We start from the raw sequence: 21,389 nt of genomic DNA on the forward strand, positions 1-21,389 counted from the left end.
ATCTTTACCATAAGAACAACATACAGGTGTATTTTCATTTGTTTTGACGATAGTGTCTATATATCACGCTTTAACAGACAGTATGGGGACAAAACAGATAGACAGATAATACTTTATTTACTTTCTTGCAGCAGCAGCTCCATTTGCAACATACACAAGGACAAATATGAAAGACAAGAAACAAGGAAACAGACAATATGTTTGAGACCATTAAACACACATTCGATCTAGGATTTAACGTCATATTTCATTTAGGATAGACTGGTGCACAGAAGAGTGTTTCAGTCTAACTTTATTAGATCGTAGTTTTTAATGCTTTTATTTTTAAAAGGTCGCTTTAGGGTGATTTGGGCAGAGGTTGATTTACCTATTTAATTAAGAGAGGGGGCAACCATCGACCCTTTTTGCCGCCCAACAAAGAAAGGAATGTTCTTACCAGGGAAAGCCACAGGTCAAGTACAGAGATATAAACTATTGTTCTTTGTACTGTTGGAAGTTTCTCGTTGACACAAGATGCACACAATATTTTATTTTGGACATTCCCTGCGTTGGATTCGCTTTCTGGTGCTCCATGATGACTTCTGTCTAATCAAGGGTTGTTGTGCTTGTTGAGACATTTTGATCCCTTGAAATGATTTGATATTACTGTAAGTACATTTTATTCTGTGTTTCAGGTCTGGTGAAGCTCGGCATCCACTGTGTGACGTGTCAGAAAGTCGCTGTAAAAATTGTCAACAGAGAAAAGCTCAGCGAGTCTGTGCTTATGAAGGTAAGTGTGATTTGGTGTGTGTGTGTGTGTGTGTGTGTGTGTGTGTGTGTGTGTGTGTGTGTGTGTGTGTGTGTGTGTGTGTGTGTGTGTGTGTGTGTGTGTGTGTGTGTGTGTGTGTGTGTGTGTGTGTGTGTGTGTGTGTGTGTGTGTGTGTGTGTGTGTGTGTGTGTGTGTGTGTCCGTGTGTCCATGTGTCCGTCCGTCCGTCCGTCCGTCCGTCCGTCCTGCTCTTTGTTCTTATTACTGTCACCAGGTCTCTGCCCACCTGCACATTAACAAACAGCTGGATGCAGCTTAATGGGGCCGGCTGAGTCACAGTGCTGAACGCCAGCTTCCTGTGTGTGTGTGTGTGTGTAAGTGCGTGTGCGTGTGCGTGTGTGTGTGTGATACTTTGTATGTCCTTTGTTCAGCAGAGGTGTTTCTCCTTTTAAAAAAGTTGGCAATTGAAAGAAAAATATGTTTTCACGTCACGTTCCTCCCCGTCACGTTCCTCCCCGTCTGATAACCATCCTGTTGTGTTTTAATTAGTTGTGGATGTTGGGATGGAGGCAGCAGATGCCCCTGTTTGCCTCTCAGCTGAATTTCATATATTATGTATTTCCTGCTCTGCTCTCTTTTGTTTCGGAGCTCGTTTTTTCCTCCGTCTGCTGACTTTATTTAGTGCCGGGTCTGTCTCTGTTTTGGGGGGTTTCCCTGCAGCTTTCTCTAATCTTCCTCGCCTCTTCGTCTTATTTTAGGAGATGCTAAAGCCCTGTTGTCATGGCAATAGGCTGCGAATGGCTTGCTCATTTTTCACACAATGAAGTGTAACCAGCATCTTAACATTCATTCATCTCCAAAAAATAATTAGGAAACCTCTGCGAAATAAAGAGTTTACTTGCTTTTACTATTTAATGGAATGTTTTTGAATGACTGAGAAGCAGCATAACTGAACTACAAGACACAAGGACATCTGTGCAATACATCTGAAATAACTATACAAGCTGTATAGCATAAACATGCAACAAACATAGGGTACATTCTACAACATATGTATTATACATTTTAATAATAAAGCTGCATAGAAGGAAAACACAATTCAAATATGAGCTAAGATAGAAAGTGGTTCAAAATGAATACACAGCAAAAAACTATTACACATTTTCATGATATCTGAATATTTGGTGACCCTCATTCCTTCTTATTTTATCCTGAAACTTCATTTTTTCCCGTGGTCTCTTAATCTATATTCAAAGCTCTTTATATTCAGGTGAAACATAAACATGCATGATTTGTATCAGGTGTGTGTTTCCACATGATGGTCACAGTTTCTAGAAACCTCATTTTGTTTGGCATATCGTGCTGCAGGTTTACTTTCTTCTGTTTTCTCCCAAACTTCGCGCAGCGGATTCTTTTGAGTTTCTTTTTTACATATGAATGAATCCTCTGTTCACCAAACAAGACACATTTACATTTCGCTTGTTCAGTGTTACACATGGAGCCTTTTAGAGGAAACATGCAGATCATTTCCATATAAATACAAGTCTTTATCCTCCAGTGATGCACTTTGTGTCTGATACTTGAAGGCTTTCACACTCGACTGCTGCGTCTAGTAACACACCAAGTGATGTGGTTCTGTTCTGTGCTTTGAGATAGGCTTTATAGAGCTAAAGGAATATACTATACAAATCAGAAGACATGCTTTACAAGTATTTGTAGGAAATCTGAATAAAGAAAAAGTGCTACATAGATGGAAAATGTAATTAAAATGTAAAAAATGCTTTAAAAAGATATTAACAATATATCTATATTTTTAAAAAAAAGCTCTTTAAAAGAAAATGTGAATAAATACTTAGTACATTTTATAAAAATAGTATTTAATTGAAAAAGAAGCTGCAACCAACAATAAGCTTTAAACTATTTGTAATCAATCTACATTTAAAATAACCTATGCAAAGAAAATATACAATAAAAATATTAAATTATATCTGAATTAGCAATATCATCCAAAAAATTCCAAATTCCAAGTAAAATATTCCTCAATAAAAAAAGTTTAAAGATAACATTTGCTTTTAAACTATATATGATATATATTTGTATTATAAGATACTGTATATAACACTATCAACAAGCTGTATAGAAGGAAAATACTAGTAAAATATTTAAAGTATGCACATTATACCTCAATTAAAACATGATAAAACATGTTCATTATACAGAATCAAAAAATAAATATGAAACCAATATATAATTAAATCCGAAAACAATTGTAAAATATGTACACTATCCTAATTTAAAAAATGACATCATGTTTATAATACTTGAAAACAGAGAAGCCCTTAACCTGTTTCACGCCTTCCCCCCGGTACCGGGCGGATAAACGCGTCATTTGCAGGAAACAACGTCTAAGGAATCTTAATATTGAATAAAACTATGAATGTGTTATATCCATGTAACGGGAAGAAACTCAGCTAACTGATCTTTTTAATTTTTTTTTTCAAAAAAAACCCACAATGCTAGCACTCAGCCTCTGAATTAGCCTCGACGAAAAAACGTAACCTACAAAGGCACATAAACTCACTCAGAACTCCCTTATTACTTATCCTAGATGCACAACCAAACACTCTTTTTTGGTGTCCTGGAGACACTGAATCTACCGGTGCCCACCTCAACACTCAGTGATAAACATTCGCGACGCTCTAAACGAAAGCGTACATCATCACATGTGGAGCTAAGAAGCTAAACAGTAAATATGGCTTACCTTGGTCAAAAGTGGTCTTCAATGGCATTAAAACGATAAAAAAACGATGCTGCAGTTAATCCATAGGTTCATCCTATGTGTCTGTGCCTTCTTTGAAATTATTTCTGATAATCCATAAGCAATACAACTGCGTTTTAGTTTCCAAACTCCAGAAGGAGACATTCCTCCAGTTTAGTTTCGCTTTCCACACGCGAAGCGGCAACATTTTTTCTTTACAAAGTGTGTCTATGTGAGTCTCCTCCTTCGATTCTATTGGCTCTAACGGTCACAAGGGTATGTCAACCAACCAGATCGAGCAAGGGGGGCCAGAGATAGGTCAAATCCACCCAAATGACCCCAGATGGCCCAGTTTTTGGCTAAACCTCTCTAAAAAGGTCAAATTTCACTTGTTTTGCATCAATCTTGATACAGGGTACTTATTATATGTTGTACTTTGGATTCCTAAAGCTTTTAGTCTACTAACCCATCATCCAAGGGTAGTTTTCACTATCTGTAAAAAATAATTTTTGGACAGACACTATAATTTACAGTTTTTTACTATGTAAAATCTGAATTTTCTTTAAAATAAAAAACATTTATATTGATTCTGACACTTCTACATCCAACTCACAGGTTTATCATTACTTTGAGAAAAGATTATTAATTTAACCCTTTTAGAAGGGAAGATATGGTCATTTGTTCTGGGAATGTCATTTTCGAGCCTGAGACCTGAAAAACAGGCTCAGAGTGGAACAGGTTAAAGAAATGTCCAATCAAATATTTTGAAATGTACTATAAATATATGTACAGTATATCTGAATGTGAAACAGACCTGTGCATTATCTCACATGTGTTAACATCATTAACCTATCTCTGCCTTTGTCGTGTGTGTGTGTGTGTGTGTGTGTGTGTGTGTGTGTGTGTGTGTGTGTGTGTGTGTGTGTGTGTGTGTGTGTGTGTGTGTGTGTGTGTGTGTGTGTGTGTGTGTGTGTGTGTGTGTGTGTGTGTGTGTGTGTGTGTGTGTGTGTGTGTGTGTGTGTGTGTGTGTGTGTGTGTGTGTGTGTGTGTGTGTGTCCTGTTGAGATGAGCAGTCTGACATTTGCAGCACTACTTCAGAGATCACACCGTCACCCCGCCTGCTCCCACATGTCAGAGCTGGCATTTACAGCACGGAGGCTCATTAGAGGAAGCACAGGGGGGGGGGGGGTTAGCCGCTAATGCTAGGGTTAGCTGCTAGCGTTAGCTTCTAACAGCTAACAGATAGAGCTGCAGCTCATTCACATATGGTTGTGGAAAGTAACTAAGTACATTTACTCAAGTACTGTACTTATGATGCTGGATATTTATTAGCAGCATTTTGCTTATCATGTTTTCTTTGTGTGTGTTAATCAAATCACATCTCCAGCTTATGAAATGTAAAGATTTGCCTTTTAAATATTGAATTGAATCTTTAATATTGTTGAGTTTTCTTTGGCGTTACTCCTTATACTTTAATAACTTTTTCCTGATCAATACTTTTCAGTGTTTGATGACTCAGTCCTAGATCCTCTCTGTTTGTATTCCTTCATAAACGCTCTGGATATTCAGCCTGGTCACTGGACAGCAGCCGTTTGACTGCAACAGATGGTGCTTTGATTACTGAGGGGATGCTCCAATGTATCGCCTCTCGTGCCCCTCAGTCCGGCATCGTGTTTCAATTAAACGAGGATTTGGAAGCTGCATCGCGAGTCAATCCTCATAATTCATTAAGAGGAGCGATCAGGCGAGGAGGCTGTAGGAGTGATTCAGGAGCTGAGTGTGAAGCTAACATCAGGCTAAAGTGGAATAACCATTTCTAACAACAATGCGCCTTGCCAGACCTTTTGCCTGTTTTTAAACTTTTTCCTCGCATGACGTACTGACCCTGAGACAATAGAGGGATGCAGCGATTTTGTATTTTTCTGTTGGACCCTGAAGGCATCATCTCCCGGTTAGTGCTAGATCGTATACCTCCTGGGTTTTAGGCGGAAGTGACGTAACCTGCCACCCAGGACAAGAGACGAGCATGAATACATAATTTTCCCACAAAAATATCATAAATATAATATTTTGAGAATTCCTAACTTTGGAGGACAGCAGGCTATTACCAATATTAAAAAAAATGACATCTCACAAGAAGAAAAGCACAGATGGGATTTAACACTCAGAAAGCCACGTTTGATTTCGGATTACAGTGACACACACAGTACGAGGTTTATTTAAAAAAAGGTGGGAGATTTTTTAGGAGTGTGCTCCCTCTCACTCCTGTTCACTGTCCTCCGGTTTCCTGCAGGACTCCAGAGTCGCAAAGAGCCCATGCAAAACTAAATTAAATGTGTCTACTTTTACTACCAGATGTGCTGTCAGTTGCTGCAAAAGTTGCCGACTTCTCATCCACGATTACATCACTTCCGCCGCCTAAAACCCAGGAGGTATACGATCTAGCACTAACCATCATCTCCCTGGTTCAATTGGATTTCTCCATGTGATTTTGGGTTATTGCAGAAACTTAACTCCACTAGCAAACACACGTTTATGATACTTATACGTTTTGTTCAGCAGGATCATCTCCAAGTATTAACACCACTTTATGATTTTTGAAGTAAAAAGCTAACATTAGGCTATAAAGGAAATACAGCACGGTCACATGACTTCACGTCACCACCGCTAAGCTAAAGGCGGCTAACATTAGGCTATAAAGGAACTAGAGCACGGTCACATGATACACAATATGTTTTGCATATTAAGGCAAGATGCAGCATGTGTTTGATATGACAGTTTCTGACTGAGTGTGTGTTTGTGTGAACTTGCAGAATATGTGTTTTTCATTAGTACCATATATGGAAGTCAATATGTCTCATATTAATTGTGTGAACAAATCCAAGATACATGTGCAAATGTCAATGTAAAACACCTTCCATAAATGCAAAAAAAACATACTGTATGAACTAATATAAGCTAATTTAACACAAACTTGCAAATATACAAACAAATTCCTATATTAAAATATATATATATATGTGAATGCAGTAGTAGTCTATGTCTGCATTTACACAACGATTGTCAATAATAGAGACAGATCTAGCACCACACCAGTTTCTCCTTTGCTCTCCAGTGAAGGTCGGTGTGTGTAAAGACGTGTCGCAAAGTTGACTCACTGAGCATGAAGCCGTCTATACTGCAAAGCCTGAGTCACTGTACGACACAGATCTCCTTCAGAGGTCACATCACTCCTCCAGCTGTCGCACTTCACACTTCAACGCTGCTTACGTATCCAGAATTATAAGGTTGAACAAACATGGAGAAGTTGCACCTGAGCAGCCTATTTTCTGTTCTTATTTAACTCATTTAAAGAGGCCCTATCATTTTTTGTAATGGTTTTTCCTCTCCTGTGTTATATAGCTAACATCCCTGTGTTTCCCCCCCCCCCCCCCCCCCCGACACAAATTACAAATATGAACCTGAAAATGAACACAATAGCGCCCCATCATTACCATTATTGGGATGTGTTATGTTTATTTTTTTATTTTAGCAATATGCAAAATGCAAAAGTGCATCATCTTCCATTACGCTTAAACATTTCAGGTCATTTTTTTTCACAGAAATTATGGAAAATCCAGAGATATTGGCCAAGTTTAAAAATGGTTTCTTTTAAAAGTGACCTCTAGTTTCTTCTTTTTTATGCTGTCCTCCTGCTGTACAGCCATCATGTTTCTCCCGTACCCTTCTCTCTCACACACACACACACACACACACACACACACACACACACACACACACACACACACACACACACACACACACACACACACTTTATCACACATATTAAAGAGCCATATGGGTCATAATGGAGCTTAATAAATGTGGCTGCTCACACACGGAGGGCAGGGGGCTGAACGAGTGTTTTCCTGGTACATGTGTTTAATTAGCCTCCGCCGTGCATCTACATGAGGAGATGATGTCGAGGGTAATTAAATCAGATGGCAGGAGGACGGGCTGATGCTCTGCACCTGAACGCATCACAGATATTAGTCATATCACAGGTGGGAGTCTGGGTTATTAAAGCTATGATGTGGATTTAGCTGCTTCTTGCAGGGGAAACATGTTCACATTTTAGAATACATTTATTAGGTTCAAAGATGAATAATCCATTCATTTATTGATTTCTTATGTAAAAATGTCAGAAAATTGAGATGTATTGCCTTTCTCTGTTTTAAATCACATTCAAGTGAATTTGTAATTTTGGACTCAGATAACAAGATATTTAAACACATTGTCTTGGACTTTGAGGAACTACGATGGAAGTTTTTTTTACTATTTTCTGCGATTTTATAGAGCAAAAGCATAGACTTCATAGCAAAACATAGATTTTAATAACAAATTACTTACTTGTAATGTTAGATAAGAAAGTAATTGTCAAAATGGGAGAAAAAAAATACAACAGTATCTGAATAAAGATAAAAGTACATCTGTCTTACAAAATACTTAACAATTATCTGGCAAGTTGGAAATTATGATTAAAAAAAAAATACATTTCTGTGTAAAAAATGCATTCAAGTCGTCTTAATTTTTTACCCAGATTGGTATTAAAAAGTCATAAATCCAACTTGCTTTAAACTGCAGTAATCCTGAAGTTACTCCTTAAAAATTACAAAAAAATACCAGCTTTGTTATGAGTTTAAATAAATATATTTTGTGGGCTAATGAAGAATAATAATTGTGTCTATAAACTCTTCTGTTGTGATAGTCAACTGCTTAACCTATCGGGTACAATGTGTTGGAGCGCTAGCCAATAGTAGAGTGAGTGGTACATAGTGATGTCACTATGTCCTGGAAGTAAAGAAAGAAGTCCAATGGAGGCGATTCAGGCAGGGGGGGGGACACACAGGGATTTTAGCCCTTGCAGACCATTTACATGCACTAAAACCTATAGAACACACTACAGGAGAATACCTGATTAATTTCAATCCGAGTGGTATTAAAGAAGTCCCCAAACCCTTTTAATCTAACTGTAGAAATATGATGCATGATAATTGTCAGATGACTGATTGTGATTTAAATCCCGTCAGAGATGAGAATCTGAAATCAATGAGATGTTTCAGCAGAGATCAGTTTGATTACCTGTTAACGATCCTCACTGATTCACACCCATTGATTCTCTCAACAGAAACGTGTTACACTGATCCGACATCCTCAACAAACTCACGTCGATACATCGCTCGTTGTTCGGCCTCTAGGGTCAGAATTTGAATTACAGCTGCCAACCACTTTCATCCTGATCAGAGGCCGGCTGTCAAACTGGACTAATGTCAAACCTACAATACATAAAATAACTATCAACAAATAAGAAGGAAACAATACAGTTCACCAACACAGATACATCTTTAATTCTCACACATAATGAACATCAATTCTCAACAACTAACCTATCTCTTTGTCTTAATGTATCTTTTATTTTATTCTAAAATGCAGAAACTGTCACAAAACCCAATTTACGGCGGGTCAAATACATTTCTGATTCTGTCAATTAAAAAAAATGCTGCTGTTTACTCGTGGATCTCATTGGATTATCATGGCAGAGCTCCACTCCAAATTTGAGATAATATTATTTTGGTGCCCAGTAAAACAGTCCTGTCTGTTTCCCAGAGTGTTTTTGTGTAACTGATTATTTCTCCTGTGTTTCTCTGCAGGTGGAGCGGGAGATAGCCATTCTGAAACTCATAGAGCACCCCCACGTTTTAAAGCTGCACGACGTCTATGAAAATAAGAAATACCTGTAAGTACATCTGTCCTTCTGCATGCACACTGTAACTCTTAATTTAAAGGTCCCCTAATATCCTCTTTTTCATCAATATATTATAGGTCTCAGATATATACAGAACATGTCTCTGAAGTGTTTGGCTCCAAACACCAAACCGATCATTGTAGCATCCCATAATCCCCTCTGTTTCAGCCCTGTTTCAAAAGTGCTGATTCTGTGTCTGTAGCTTTAAATGCTAATGAGCTGCTGCTGGCCACACCCCTCTGAGAGATGATTGGTTAACTGACAATAAAATACAATTTATATTTGGGGCGACAACATGTCGATGTGTCCTTGGGCAAGATACTGAACCCTTAGTTGCTCCCGATGGCCAACGGTGTGTATTTCCCCAATATATTTTATCTTTTGTAGTTAGAGTTTATATTTTGCACAAACTGATTGGTACAACATTTCTGTGAATATACCATTACATTTCTAAAAGCCTAACTTCGGTAAAGTAGTTTGTTCTTATTGGACTTGTATTTCTTCAGTAGATTAGACTGAAAGTGAAGAGTTGCCTGGGTACAGTATAAAATAAGTTTTACAGATCTGTAGATTAAATTAACCATGGACAAAATCTTGTTTTAATCGACTAAGAATGTCTTTAGACCAGGACAGAAGCGCTAAGTCTGTGTTGCTAAATTCCATCCAATCCAGTGGCGACCTGCACTAACGTTAGCAAACTAGACATACACACCTATCCTGTAGAACAAACTACAGGAAAGGGAAAAACCCCTGAAAACAGAACCGGGCCTCTTTAAAATGTGTGCGAACAGTTCAGATTGAAGTTGAGCTAACAAACAACATCTATAAGATATGAAAATGATGTGCCCTGCAGAACATGTTAACACATACTGGTGCACGGTTCCTCCATGCAGCTGCTTGTGTGTTTTATGAAGGCATGGGATGCTTTATTGGTCCTCCTCTCCCGTGTATCTGTAATGTATATCCTGTTTTATTGCACACATTAATCTGCTGCGTGCGGCCGCTGCGCTCCAGTGGCATGGCTTAATGCGATGTTCAATAATTGATAAAGGCAGCGGCGTCAAACGGAGCGGGAATTTGTTTTCTTAATGTTGCAGGGACAGGGACGGATGGTCAACAGTTTGCGGGGGGAAATTTCACAAATCACACGTTTCTAATTTGAGGAGAAAACGCTCGAGTAGATCCTTTAATCTGCTAATAAATCATTGGCAGGGGGAGCGTGCGGCAGGAGCAGGATCAGGGATGTCTCCGGGAAAAATGAACACAGATAAAACATTTGAAACCGCAGGCACACACTCTTAACACAGTGCAGGGATTTCTGCAGGATTTACATTAAGAATCAATATGGTAACTTCAGCATGTCGTGTACAAATACTAGTTTATGACTCAATTATTTTTATTAATGCCTCCTTTATTCTGAGGAGAAATTAATTTAGGGATTAAGGATATTTACTCCCGAAGGTGAGGTAGTTTAGTTTTTAAGTTCTGTTACTTTACTGGGGTTTTTTGAGACTTTGTTTCAAAGGGAAATTGCTGCCCCCTCTTTTACACTTATATTACATTACATTATTACATTTCATTTAGCTGACGCTTTTATCCAAAGCGACTTACAATAAGTGCATTCGACCAAGAAGATACAAACTTGAAGAAAACAGAATCATATAAGTACATCAGGTTTCATAGAGCCAAAACATTTCAAGTGCTACTCAACTGGCTTTAGATAAGCCAGTCCTTTGTTAGTATATAAGTGCTTTGTTAATATGTAAGTGCCAGTGACGTGCGGTGAGGTTCATGGCTGGTGAGGCACTGACTCTTTCAGAGTCAGATTTACAAATATTATAGCCTATTTTGACCTTAATCGAAATATTCTGTTATTTTCAAAAGCTTTTTTAGTCTGATGCTATGATTAATTTTAAACAGACCGATCAACAAAAGGATACCCAAAATCTAAATATTGGATTGTTCTTTCTAAGTAAGATCCCATTTTCATTACAGTTGTGGTCTTACCTTGACTTGAAGATGAATAGAAGTCCATGCTATCCTTCTGGACAACAATCTCTATTACTTTTTTGTAAAAGTCCTCCTTATCTTCCTGTAGTTTCAAAAGTCTAGTTTGTTGTTTGCGGTAGAATAACAGTAGCAACAAGAACCTGTGGGCTCACGTGCGCCCCCTTCAGTGCGGCAGAGGTTATGGCTGCCTCCCCTTGTGATTTTTTCATTGCCGTTGTATATGTGTAGCGAGCCTAAATATCATATATACGTGAAATAAGTTATTTAGAGACTATGGATGGCGAGGATAAATGTAATAAAGGGATCTACAAACATTACATTGGTGACCTACAGTGAGATGGGAACAGGCATGCGCTTAGGGCCCGCTTTCCAGCCAGTTTCTGTGGGGTGACGCATTCTGAGGTGAGGCAGATCTCATCTGTGCCTCACCTTACCCCACAGTAAATGACTTGAGCGCGCTCACAAAATAAGTGGCCGCGCTAAATTAGTGCCCGCGCTCCAGCAAGTTACTGTGGGCTTACGAGAGGCAGAGCTCGTGCCTGCCTCACTTCTCATCGCTCCCGTAGCGGAGCTCGGCAAATTTGCTGATTTTGACTATAAAATGCGATTGGAATCATACAGAAATCACATTTACACAAGATCAGTGGAGACATTTTATTATTATTACTATTTAGTTTTTCTTTAATTGTTTTTCCGTTACATTGGAGTATGACAGGTGAGGCTCTGCCTCCCCTGCCTCCACTGACTGCACGTCGCTGGTAAGTGCTTAGTTAGTATATGAGTGCTCTGTTAGTATATGAGTGCTTAGTTAGTATCTAAGTTATTATTTTTTTATTTTTTTTATTGCTCGAAGTGGAGTGGAAAGAGATGAGTTTTCAGTCTGCGCCGGAAGATGTGTAAGCTTTCTGCTGTCCTGATGTCAGTGGGGAGCTCATTCCACCATTTTGGAGCAAGGATAGCAAACCCACGTGTTTTTGCTGATGGGAACTTGGGTCTTATTTACTAGTAACATTTCTTATTCCTTATTTTTCTAGTATAGTTATCTATTCCTTTTTTATTATAATATTACTACAGTGTACTTTGAGTTTTTTGATGTTATTCTACTACACTTATTTTATTTAATGCACTATAGTTATCTTCCAACTAAAGTTATACCTATTTTGTTCTTTTTATGCTACCATATTATTTTAATTATATTACAGTTATTTATTTATTTGTTTTTTATTCTACTAAAATGACCTTCATTTGACATTCATCTATACAGTTATCTTTTTAATTTCATCTTCATTTCTACTTTCTGCTCCAGTGATGCCTTTTTATTTTATTTGTGTTTCGCTATTTATATTGTGCTTGTTTACTTTTATTCTCCTCCATGTATCTATCCTTTTTCCTAATTATGTGACTTAAATAATAGTTCTTATTTAACATACACCTTTTACAGTTTTCTTTTTTCTTTTAATTCAACTAAAGTTATTATTTAAAGATATGATCTTAAAATATCCTTAATGTACAAACCCTAAAAGAGACATTTTGTCTTTTAGAGCTGTCAACTACTTTAGGTTAAAACTTCAGTTAACAAATAACCCTTAATCCTTAATACTTGCACGAGTTTACTGAAAATACAGTCCTTTTCCCTCGCTGACATGTTTGTGTTTCCCTCTGCAGGTACCTGGTGCTGGAGCATGTGTCGGGGGGGGAGCTGTTCGACTACCTGGTGAAAAAGGGCCGACTAACACCTAAAGAGGCCAGAAAGTTCTTCAGACAGATCATCTCCGCGCTGGACTTCTGCCACAGCCACTCTATATGGTGCGTAAACTTTACACACAAACATCTTGGAGAATATACATCATTTTAGTTCAGTTATATTCAACGTTGTACTTTTCTTTTGGCTCTTTCTCACACGGTATGTTTTTGGTGGGATTATCTGCTTCACTTTACGTGTCGATAGTGATGACTGTAGTTTGACTCAAACGGGGCACCACATTACCAGGGTTCTTAAAATGGTGATTGATATACTGTATGCAACGCTTGGGGATTATCTCGCGCAACAATTGTGACGATTCTCTCTGACCAATCAGCAGTCGGGAGTGTTTACGTCACTAGTTTAGCATATTTTCAGCTCGCTTGGAACCTCGATGTACCCGTGAGCCGGTACTACCCCTAGTGGAAAAGCAAAAAAGAGCGGGTCGACCAAAACCAAACCGCACCAAAACCTGCAGTGGAAAAGCGTAATTAGTAAGAGCTAGTACGGGTGTCAACAATAATGAATGAAAATGAATATTAATTAGCCTTTTACTGTTCATAAAATCATAAATAGGGTTGTAAATAAATCGCCCTGCAGTTAACGTTGTGTATTAGCTCAATAAAACATTACAATGGCTATCAGAAGGATTTTATATTCATCAAAATACGTATTTATTATCGTATTTGATCATACTATTTGTTATATTAATAGTATGACTTTATTCACACCAAGTCACCTCTGGGGATCCCCTTTGTACACAAGATGCATGATAGCTAGTTAATGTAGTCTCATTAAATAGTCTCATGAAGAATGATAGACAATGAATTTGGAAATATAATTAATAATGAAATACTTAGACAAGTACTATATCAATATCTAGTATTGGTTGAAGGATTTTCTGATAGTAGATTCTATATGTTGGCAGAACTTATTCATGTACAACAATAAATATCAAGCATTTAGCCGTAATCCTAACGGTCATTAAAAATAAACACACAGGATGTGCAAGCCTTCTTTAGGTTTAGTGATTTAGTGCAGGCCAAACGGGAAACAGAAATGTCAGGGCTGATAATTTGTGGGCTCATACAATATGTATTTCTGTTTAGAGGCACAAAATATGGGTGGTGGGGGGGTGTGAATTTACACAAATATCTGCTGCTGCACCTGATTTATCACCGCTGACGGACCGTTGTCTGCAAACTGCATGTGAATTATGAAGTCTGGGAGAAACACTTTCCAATCTGACACAAAGAGAGATCATTTATCCGGCAGAAGCAAACAGAGAGAGAGAGACGGGCAGAGAGACACCTTCTTTATGGTTCAGATCATGAGAATACTGAGGGACTGCAGGGGGGAATATTCAGCACACTCATTCAGAGACTTTACAGAATTTAGTTAGTTAGAAAACACACAAGTCTGCAGGACCTAAACAGTCCTTTGTGTGTTATGGATTTATTAATGCAACATTAATTACTACATATTATTATCTTCTAATAATTATTATAAAAAAAACTATGAGAAAAGGGATATATCTGGAGTAAGAAATATATTGTTGAAATAAGTTGTAATATTTAAATATTATAGTATTTGTGTTAAAAAAGAAAACAAAGTTAAATATTTATATATGGCTATATGTTATACATATATATATATAAATATAGTTTTTTTTTGGGGGGAAAACTGTTTATATTTTTCAAAAATGTTTGACTAATGCCCAAACAATTATAATAATTAAGTTCAAAAATAAAAAATGAAAGTTATAGCAAATATATAACAGATTTGGAAAAAAAAGAGAAAACTACTACTCTTAATTAAATAAAAAATCTGAGTATTTCTTCCTTTCTATCTTCATATCTTGTATCTGTTATCCTGAACCTCCTTTAAACCTGGAGTGTGTCAGTTCTTGATTATTGGACATTAAAGGGGACCTATCATGCAAAATGCACTTTTTGATGTCTTTTATACATAAATATGTGTCCCTGGTGTGTCAGGGAATTCACGCAGCGTCAGAAAATAAAACCCTCTCTTTTTTCCTCCGTACCCAAATCTCTAAAAACGGGGCTACAACGGAGCTGATCGAGATTTGCGTCCGATATGACGTAATATCGGAAATGTAGGCTGGCTTTACACCCACGGCCCTATCAGAAACAATGCCCGACTATTTTGGACGTAATATGGTCGGTGTTTACATTAGCATCGCTAACACTCAGAGCTGACCTGTACTGGAGAGCATGTGTGTGAAGAAGCAGGAAATAAAAAGGAACTCACCTTGTGGTATAACCGGCAAGAGAGAAAGCCTTTGAGCTCCATACTGTTTCAGAAATAATCCTTGATAATCCATGATATGGCGTTTCATCACAGCAGCATTTAGTTTAGACAGTAGCTGCCGGGTCCCGCATGAGCTCAGCCCCCTCCTTTTTTATTTGTTATCAATTTAAAAATAAAAAAGCTTTATACCCCAAATCAGCACTTTTGAAACAGGAAGTGAAATAGAGGGATATGAGGCATGGCTAGAATGGCTGATCTGTTTGTTATTTTGAGCAAAACACTTCATAGACATGTTTTTAATATTTTTTTATATATCTGAGACCTATGCTATTGCCTAAAAATAGCATGATAGATGACCTTTAATTAAATAGATTTTAGCACGGCGTAGGTGTGAATCCTTTCAGCACTAATTGTTTCCGCCTTGAAAGGTTGAAGAAATAAGTGACTACAAATGTCAGAAGGTATTCAAATATAATTTCAAATGAAAGTCCAACAAAGGAGAGAAAGCTAAATGGTCGTCAGGTTCACGGCCAATCTCTGAGGAATAGATCAGTCTTTGTCTCTGCTTTTATAAGTCTGGTTGAATAACAAGGATTTCTCAGACTCTTACGTGATAAAATCTTCTGCTACTTTGTGTGTTCTTTTATTAATCTTTCCATATACTTCTTCCACAAAAGAGGACTTCCACTTACAGAGCTGTTCCAAAAGTGAGGGATGTTTTGGATAGGAAGCAAAATGACTTTGAGTAATGTTCAGCAAGTCCATTTTCCTTTTAATATCGTATGTCTTAGATATCCGAACACAAATGAGACTTTTTATTTATCTTAGAATTCTTCACGGGTCCAAATGAAAAATTGGACATATACACATTCGTCCATACTATGAAACAGCCCAAAACAGGAAATCGCACATGATGTTTTTGAGAGGTTCAAAATGTAAAATGTCTTCTCTGTTCCCTCTGCAGCCACCGAGATTTGAAGCCCGAGAACTTGTTGTTAGACGAGAAGAACAACATCAGGATCGCAGACTTCGGCATGGCGTCTCTGCAGGTCGGGGACAGTCTGCTGGAGACCAGCTGCGGGTCAGTGAAACCTCAAATCGTCTGCATGTTTTCATTAACAAAGTGTGTATTAATGAGTATGTGAAGGGTGTGAAAAGCTTTACAATGTAGAAAGGAATGAAAGTGTATTTGGTTTGGTGTGTGTAAGTGCTACTGAATGGAGATTTCTGCTGAGAGATGAGGAGAAAGTCTAATTTTGAGAAAAACATTTGATTAAAAGTGGTAATAATTCAATAAAATGTTTGATATTTAGACCATAAAATAATCCGATTTTTTTTTATAGATAAAGGTTGTATTATTTGGTGACCAATAGTTGAAAAAATACATTCAAATACCAAGAATGAAAGCTGATTAGATTAGAAGAGGTTGTAATATTTGATGATTTAAAGTCGGGAAAATATGATTAAAGTGAAATATCTGGAGAAATAAATATATTACATTTTTAGTAAAAACTCTTGTAATATTTCTAAAGATTATGTTTATTAATTCAGATTTGTTATCTAATAAAAAGTGATCAAATATCATGAAAAATAACCATAACATTAGAATTTTCTAGAAAAAAAGTTGTAATATTTAAGACATTTAAAAAAAGATTGAACAAATTCCAAAAAAGTAAAGTTAAATATCGGGAAAGGAATATACAAATAGATTTTAGGAAAAACTGTTGTAATATTTCCCAAAACACATGAAAAACAGACATGTTAAGAAAGCTTAATATGTTTTAAATATGTCCACTGTAGTGTCTCCTCTTACATGTCTTGGCTGTCGTGATAAGCCGTTCCGGAGACAGTAGAAAGGTTCAGTTTCAGGTCCTGCTTGTTGTTCCTCAGGCTGTTTAAAGCTCTGCAGGATGCCGGCTGGTCCGATGTGTTTCTGAGTCGCTGATGTGGAAAAGATAAAACTCCAGTCCTCCGGCTCCAAAAGTGCTGCACGAAGCACGAGAGGAACAGGAAGTTACAAAATGAACCGCCTGCCTTTAGTATAATCCTTATTAATGAAAGAAATACAGGCACTAATGCAGCAGAGAACTTTCTGTAATATCCATCTTATTTTCTTTACAAATGTGCTTACTATTTCAGTTTTTATTGTGATTACTCCTATGAAACTACAGTAAGTGTGCTTGTACTGCTAAAAAAAATTCAAAGGCTATTAGTTATTTGCTGAATCGCCGTAGCGTATTTTTGCGAATAAGGATCTAAAGTCTTCTCCAACTAAGCAACGTACAATATACTAAATGTTAGGGAATAATTTGCTTAGGTATTCAACCTTTGACACAGTTCATCATTTTCTCTTCTCACTGTCTCCTTTCCCATGGCATAGGTCTACAGCCTTGGGTATTGCTGCTATCTCTCTTAAGGAGGAGCAGCTTGGGCGCATTGTTGTTGCCAGTCTATGACCGAGCACAAGCCGCCATGAGGCAGTTTACTGTTCAGGGACGAAGGTTCCCTGCCGCACATTATTTTCTATGGACGAGAGCTCTAGTTAGATTCAGGGTCCATAATAGTTTAGTCTCGCTGATGAAGAATGTTGATTATTACACTCCGAACTAGTTAAAACCTCGAGCTACAGAAAGAGTTCTTCAGAATTGGTTTGGTAACCGCTGTGTCAACTCGTGACACACCACCTGTCTTGTCAACTCTCCGGCCGTAACTCCAAATAAACCATCAGTGTTTGCCATCAAAGCTCCAGCTCTCCTCGTGTCTCTCTGAGTCCTGACTCTCCATGGCTACAGAAGTTTCCCCCACACTAAACATGAAGTAGAAAAATACAATAAAATGCAATAAAATGCAATAAAATGCAATAAAATGCAATAAAATGCAATTGCAAACAGACAATAGCTTATGACACACTAGACGTTTGATTGTTAGAATAATTTGGTGTTTTAAAAGTCATAATGTTACGTAGATTTATGTTAAAATTGACCAGTGTTTGTTGAAAAGAGAATGTTTCTTTTTCATCCAGAATGAATCTAACTGCTCTTTCAACAGATTTAAAAAAGGCTGCTGTAGTGTGTTGTATAGGTTTGCCTGAAACGCCTCCATTGGACTCCTTTGTTTACTTCCTGAACATAGTGACGTCCCTATGCTTCTATTGGCTAGCGTTCCAACACATTGTACATGATAGGCTAAGGGGCGGGACATCTCTAAGTGGTTGACCAATCACAACAGGGCCAGCCAGCTAACCAATCAGAGCAGACTGGGCTCTGGTTTCAGACAGAGGGTGAAAAGAGGTGCTGCAGCACAGGCAGTACGAGACAAATAAAGAGCTTTTTGAACAGTGAATTAGTCTTATCTCAATCAAGTCTCGTGTTCACTTTTGACTGGTTTCACCTGATCACATGATCTTACCATTACCTTAACATTTAAATCTCGTTGCTAATTGTGTGGAATAATTGCCGGGGGCTGTGTGCAGATGCGTGTAAAGTTTAAAAGTTTACTTTAATGCAACATAACACAGAGGTTAGTGCAAAGTCCATCCGTCAGATTACTTTTCACTAATTCAAACAGTTGTTTATGAAGCTCCTCTGATGGATCTGTACATATCTGCTGTGAGTAACAGGTCACATGACTCTTCCTCCTCCTGTGACGTTAATGAAATTCATTAAATGTTACTGAGTGACGATGACGCAGACGTCGCCTGCAGCCAGACGAACATGTGGTGTCATTAGATCTCAGTTAGTGTGTTTGAGTATTTCACATGGACTGGTTCACATTAGCATAATGAACATGACGCTGGCACTGATGGAGTGTGTTTACTCAGTTTCAGTGAAACGCCGTCACACTCTGCTTCATGTTGCTGGGATGGATCCTCGCAGTGTGGGAATACTTTATCATTTTATTATTCAGAAGATGAGGAAATCATGTGCAGTTTACTTCATGTCTGTAGCTCCAGTCCTGACACGCTACTTTATATTATTTACTTTTATTTATTACCTTATAAGTTAATATATGTATATAGTTTGTATAGTATGTGCTTTGTTCAACATACAGGAGAGTATAAATAAAACAGAACATAAAAACATGCCTTATCATATTCCTTAAATCCAGAAGCAGTTTTTTAACATAAAGAAACAATATAAATATAATGAATGAATATTAAAATATAATTATAATTATTATTATAATAATTATACAATGTATAAGTAATAATATTAATAATATTAACTTTAGTAAATAATGCAAAAATAAAAACACTAGTATATTGAAAGTTAGATACTGATTTCAGTGTGTTTCTCTGAAGGCATGGGAATATCAAGTCTATAGATTTGTATTTAACAGAAACACAAAGCATGCTTTAATCTCAGTCATTGTACTTAAACTGATACACACTTTTAGATAAATGTATATCATCTTTAGTTTAGCTTCTGTTAATCATACCAGAGGTTTCAGATAGAGAGGTGTTGAGATGTCGTACGGGACGGGATGTAAATCCTCTTATAAAACAGCCTCGTAACTCACGGTTAAAACTTAATTTTGATTAAATAACTTCCCTCCCCTGTGGATGAAACGGTGTCACATGTTATCCAACAGGATGAGCATCCTCTGGATTTTGGATTGGGGACATTTCCTGTGATGTAACTCTCACTTAGCTAAATACAAAGTAATCCACGTCAGGAAATAAAAAAGGTTTTTTGGGTGAAAAGCATTTCATATTTTCTTCAGACATTCTCCTCCATCCTTGGTGTGTGTGTGTGTGTGTGTGTGTGTGTGTGTGTGTGTGTGTGTGTGTGTGTGTGTGTGTGTGTGTGTGTGTGTGTGTGTGTGTGTGTGTGTGTGTGTGTGTGTGTGTGTGTGTGTGTGTGTGTGTGTGTGTGTGTGTGTGTGTGTGTGTGTGTGTGTGTGTGTGTGTGTGTGTGTGTGTGTGTGTGTGTGTGTGTGTGTGTGTGTGTGTGTTGTGTAATGCTGTTTTCAGTATGTTTCTGCTTGTGTTCCAGGTCTCCGCACTACGCCTGCCCAGAGGTGATCAGGGTAAGTGCTCCTCTCTCAGTGTCTTGCGTGCACTCTGCAGAGAGGCTCTTGCATCACGCTGCATCCTCTCTGCTCTCACAAACTCACTTTATACACGATTAAAATCATCAGCTGGTTGGGAGGCAGCCGTGCATTTCTATCTCAATTTCTTCCTGTTTATTATGTAGAAAACGGGACCAATCGGATTCTCTTTTCCCCTGTTACACTTCTTAATTTATCTTTTGTTTTCTAAACAAGAGTGTCACATATCGGTACCTTTTTTATTTATTTATTATCTATTTAAAATACAGTTGTGCTTTTTTTGCCATTTTTGTCTCTGCATTTTCTTGTAGAAAACTGGACAAATCTGATTCGTTATTTCCCTTCACAATTTTCTGTTTGCTGCCACTCAAGACTTTATTTCTGCTTAAACACATGCAGTTCTTGTTTTTGTTTCTGTATTTACAAAAAGAATTCTGTAGAAAAATCTGACCCCTTTCCTCCCAGTAACTCTCCTCAATTCCTTTTCTGTTTTGGTTATCCAAAAAAGGAGAGAAAACGCTAAATAACCACTGTTTTTTAAAAAGTGATTTCAAGTTTTCTATAAAAAAAAGAACATGTTTTTAAAGAAAACAACAGCCACAAAACTTTTACTTTACTACAAAAAAACTAAAATACTACAGTGTAGAAGCACTCTCTTACAAGTAATATTACTGCATTAAAAAGCCGTAACATCAAAATATACCAAAGTACCAATAGTGGCTTCCAAAGTGCAGTAGACTTATAAAGTAACAGACTGAGAGAAAACACTCACGTGACGTAAAAGTAATCGTACTTGGTTACTAAAGTCTAAACTCAGATCTATTCCTGTCCAAGTCACTTTTTAAAACTCAGGAAACTAATCAGGTAGACGAGGTGGAGAAAAAAACCCTCGTCCATAAATTACTCCTGCAGTGCATCAGCCTCGCAAATCACTGACGTTACGTTGTGTGATTATCTATTTATATACAGATTCTTCCATTAAGAACAGCGAGTAGCCAAAGCTCAGAGCAGCAGGGTGATTTACAGTT

General features: G+C 37.5%; 1 protein-coding gene across 1 annotated transcript in view; it reads left to right on the forward strand.

The window, feature by feature from the left end:
- LOC117496982 (serine/threonine-protein kinase BRSK2-like) overlaps positions 1-21,389 on the forward strand; it is a 103,426-nt gene that overhangs the window by 52,017 nt on the left and 30,020 nt on the right. Inside the window, 5 exon segments of the mRNA XM_034148864.1 lie at positions 675-769; positions 9,196-9,281; positions 12,966-13,106; positions 16,277-16,393; positions 20,307-20,340. Coding sequence (XP_034004755.1) covers positions 675-769; positions 9,196-9,281; positions 12,966-13,106; positions 16,277-16,393; positions 20,307-20,340 — 473 coding nt within the window.

Source organism: Trematomus bernacchii, unplaced genomic scaffold, assembly GCF_902827165.1.
Source record: "Trematomus bernacchii unplaced genomic scaffold, fTreBer1.1, whole genome shotgun sequence".
Lineage (NCBI taxonomy): Eukaryota > Metazoa > Chordata > Actinopteri > Perciformes > Nototheniidae > Trematomus > Trematomus bernacchii.